This window comes from Echinops telfairi, unplaced genomic scaffold (genome assembly GCF_000313985.2).
Source record: "Echinops telfairi isolate 266 unplaced genomic scaffold, ASM31398v2 ScPeMD7_12;HRSCAF=54, whole genome shotgun sequence".
Lineage (NCBI taxonomy): Eukaryota > Metazoa > Chordata > Mammalia > Afrosoricida > Tenrecidae > Echinops > Echinops telfairi.
The window spans coordinates 5,106,719-5,108,426 of NW_022103909.1; the positions used below are offsets into that span (position 1 = coordinate 5,106,719).

Genomic DNA, 1,708 nt, shown 5'->3' on the forward strand with positions numbered 1-1,708 from the left:
CCCATGTCCTTCTCACTCCTTCCTGAATCTCAGGTCGATTTCATTTTCCCTGTAGAGACGTTAGGTCTTTACTTCCTAGCAAAGCGTTACTCTTAACTGTGTGCCCACTTGAGTCCACATAAAAATAGCCCATTTCCTCACTGCTAAGCATTTAGTGTATTTCACAAACAAACCAGACTAAATTCATAGCTATCAAGCTTATTCCTATTCATAGTAACCTAATATATAGTTATCCGATGCATTGTCTGCATATAAAAATAAGTAAAATATGAACCAAATGAAAAAAACTGAAGTACAGTATATGAAGTGAAATATATGAAACAAATACTTTGCTGCTATTTTCCTATGCTACTAAAAGGCCCTACTACATGGGTCTATAACATATTTGGTCATATCTGATATCTTGAGCCATCAAAATTCTTCCTTAATGTCTACTACTGAGTTACATTGCTGCAATTCTGCCATTTCCCAATCATTTTCCTGCCTTTTCTCTCCTACCTGAGATGCTGCAAACTTTTCCGTAGCATGGTTTTCAGAGCTGCTTTAACTTCTTTGTTCTTTAGGCTGTAGACAAGGGGATTCACGAGGGGAGTGACCACACTGTACTGCAAGGAAAAGATGAGCTCCCATGGGGAACCTGATGTAGGCATAAGATAACGAAGAAAACCTGAGCCATAAAATAAGCTCACTGCAGTGAGGTGCGAGGAGCAGGTGGAGAAGGCCTTGCTTCTGCCTGTGCTGGAGCTTATGCTCAAGATGGTGGAGACAATGCGGGCATAGGAGAAGAACACCAGGAGGAAGGTCCCAAAGGCATGAAGGAGGGCTGAACAGAGCAGGACTGCAAAGTTAATAGAGCTATTGGAGCAGGATAGAGGGAATAGAGACGGTATCTCACAGCTGAAGTTGGGGATGACTTTAGTCTCGCAGAAATCCAAATTCCAAGCTAGAAGTGTGTTGATGAGAGCATCCAAAAAGGCCAGCACCCAGGATGCCCACACCAGCCTCACACAGAGCTGGTTGCTCATTATTTGACCATAAATCAATGGGTAGCAGACAGCAGCATAGCGGTCATAGGCCATTACTGCAAGAAGGCAGAGCTCTGTTCCTCCAGAGTCAAGAACAAAGAAGGCTTGGGTCAAGCAGTCCTCCACTGAGATGGTTTTCTTCTCAGACAGGAGGTTCTCCAGCATCTTGGGTACTGTAACTGAAGAGTAACAGAGATCCAAGAAGGACAGTTGACTCAAGAAGAAGTACATGGGGGTGTGGAGGTGGGAACTGACTCTGATAACCATGATCATCAGTATGTTCCCTGATAGGGTCAGAAAGTAAATCACCAGAAAAAGCATGAAGAGTAGACTCTGGGTGTGATGGCCAGCAGGCAGCCCAAGGAGGAGAAACTCAGTGATGGTGCTATGGTTTCCTAAGGCCATTGAGAGAGGCGAGCCCTTTGGAAGAAAACAGAAACATTGATTGAATGAACTATCAAACTGGCTCATCTAGCAACATATTTGTCATCACATTCTATGCACATTTTTCTTTAATTGCTCATTACTGCCACCATTTTCTTTTGTTAAAAATAATTTTATTAGGGGCTCATACAACTCTTATCACAATCCATATATACATCAATTGTGTAGAGCACACTTATACATTCATTGCCCTCATCATTCTCAAAATTCGCTTTCCACTTGGGTTCCTGGAATCAGCT

General features: G+C 42.7%; 1 protein-coding gene across 1 annotated transcript; it reads right to left on the bottom strand.

Moving 5' to 3' along the window:
- Window positions 1-494: 494 nt before the first annotated feature.
- LOC101656717 (olfactory receptor 8S1-like) lies at window positions 495-1,451 on the bottom strand. The gene has a single exon (XM_004711496.2). The coding sequence runs from the start codon at window positions 1,428-1,430 to the stop codon at window positions 495-497; it is 936 nt and encodes a 311-aa protein (XP_004711553.1). The 5' UTR covers window positions 1,431-1,451.
- Window positions 1,452-1,708: the final 257 nt, after the last annotated feature.

Bases quoted from the DNA above. Each gene is read 5' to 3' on its own strand.
- LOC101656717 (XM_004711496.2), bottom strand. From the start codon at position 1,430: ATGGCCTTAGGAAACCATAGCACCATCACTGAGTTTCTCCTCCTTGGG.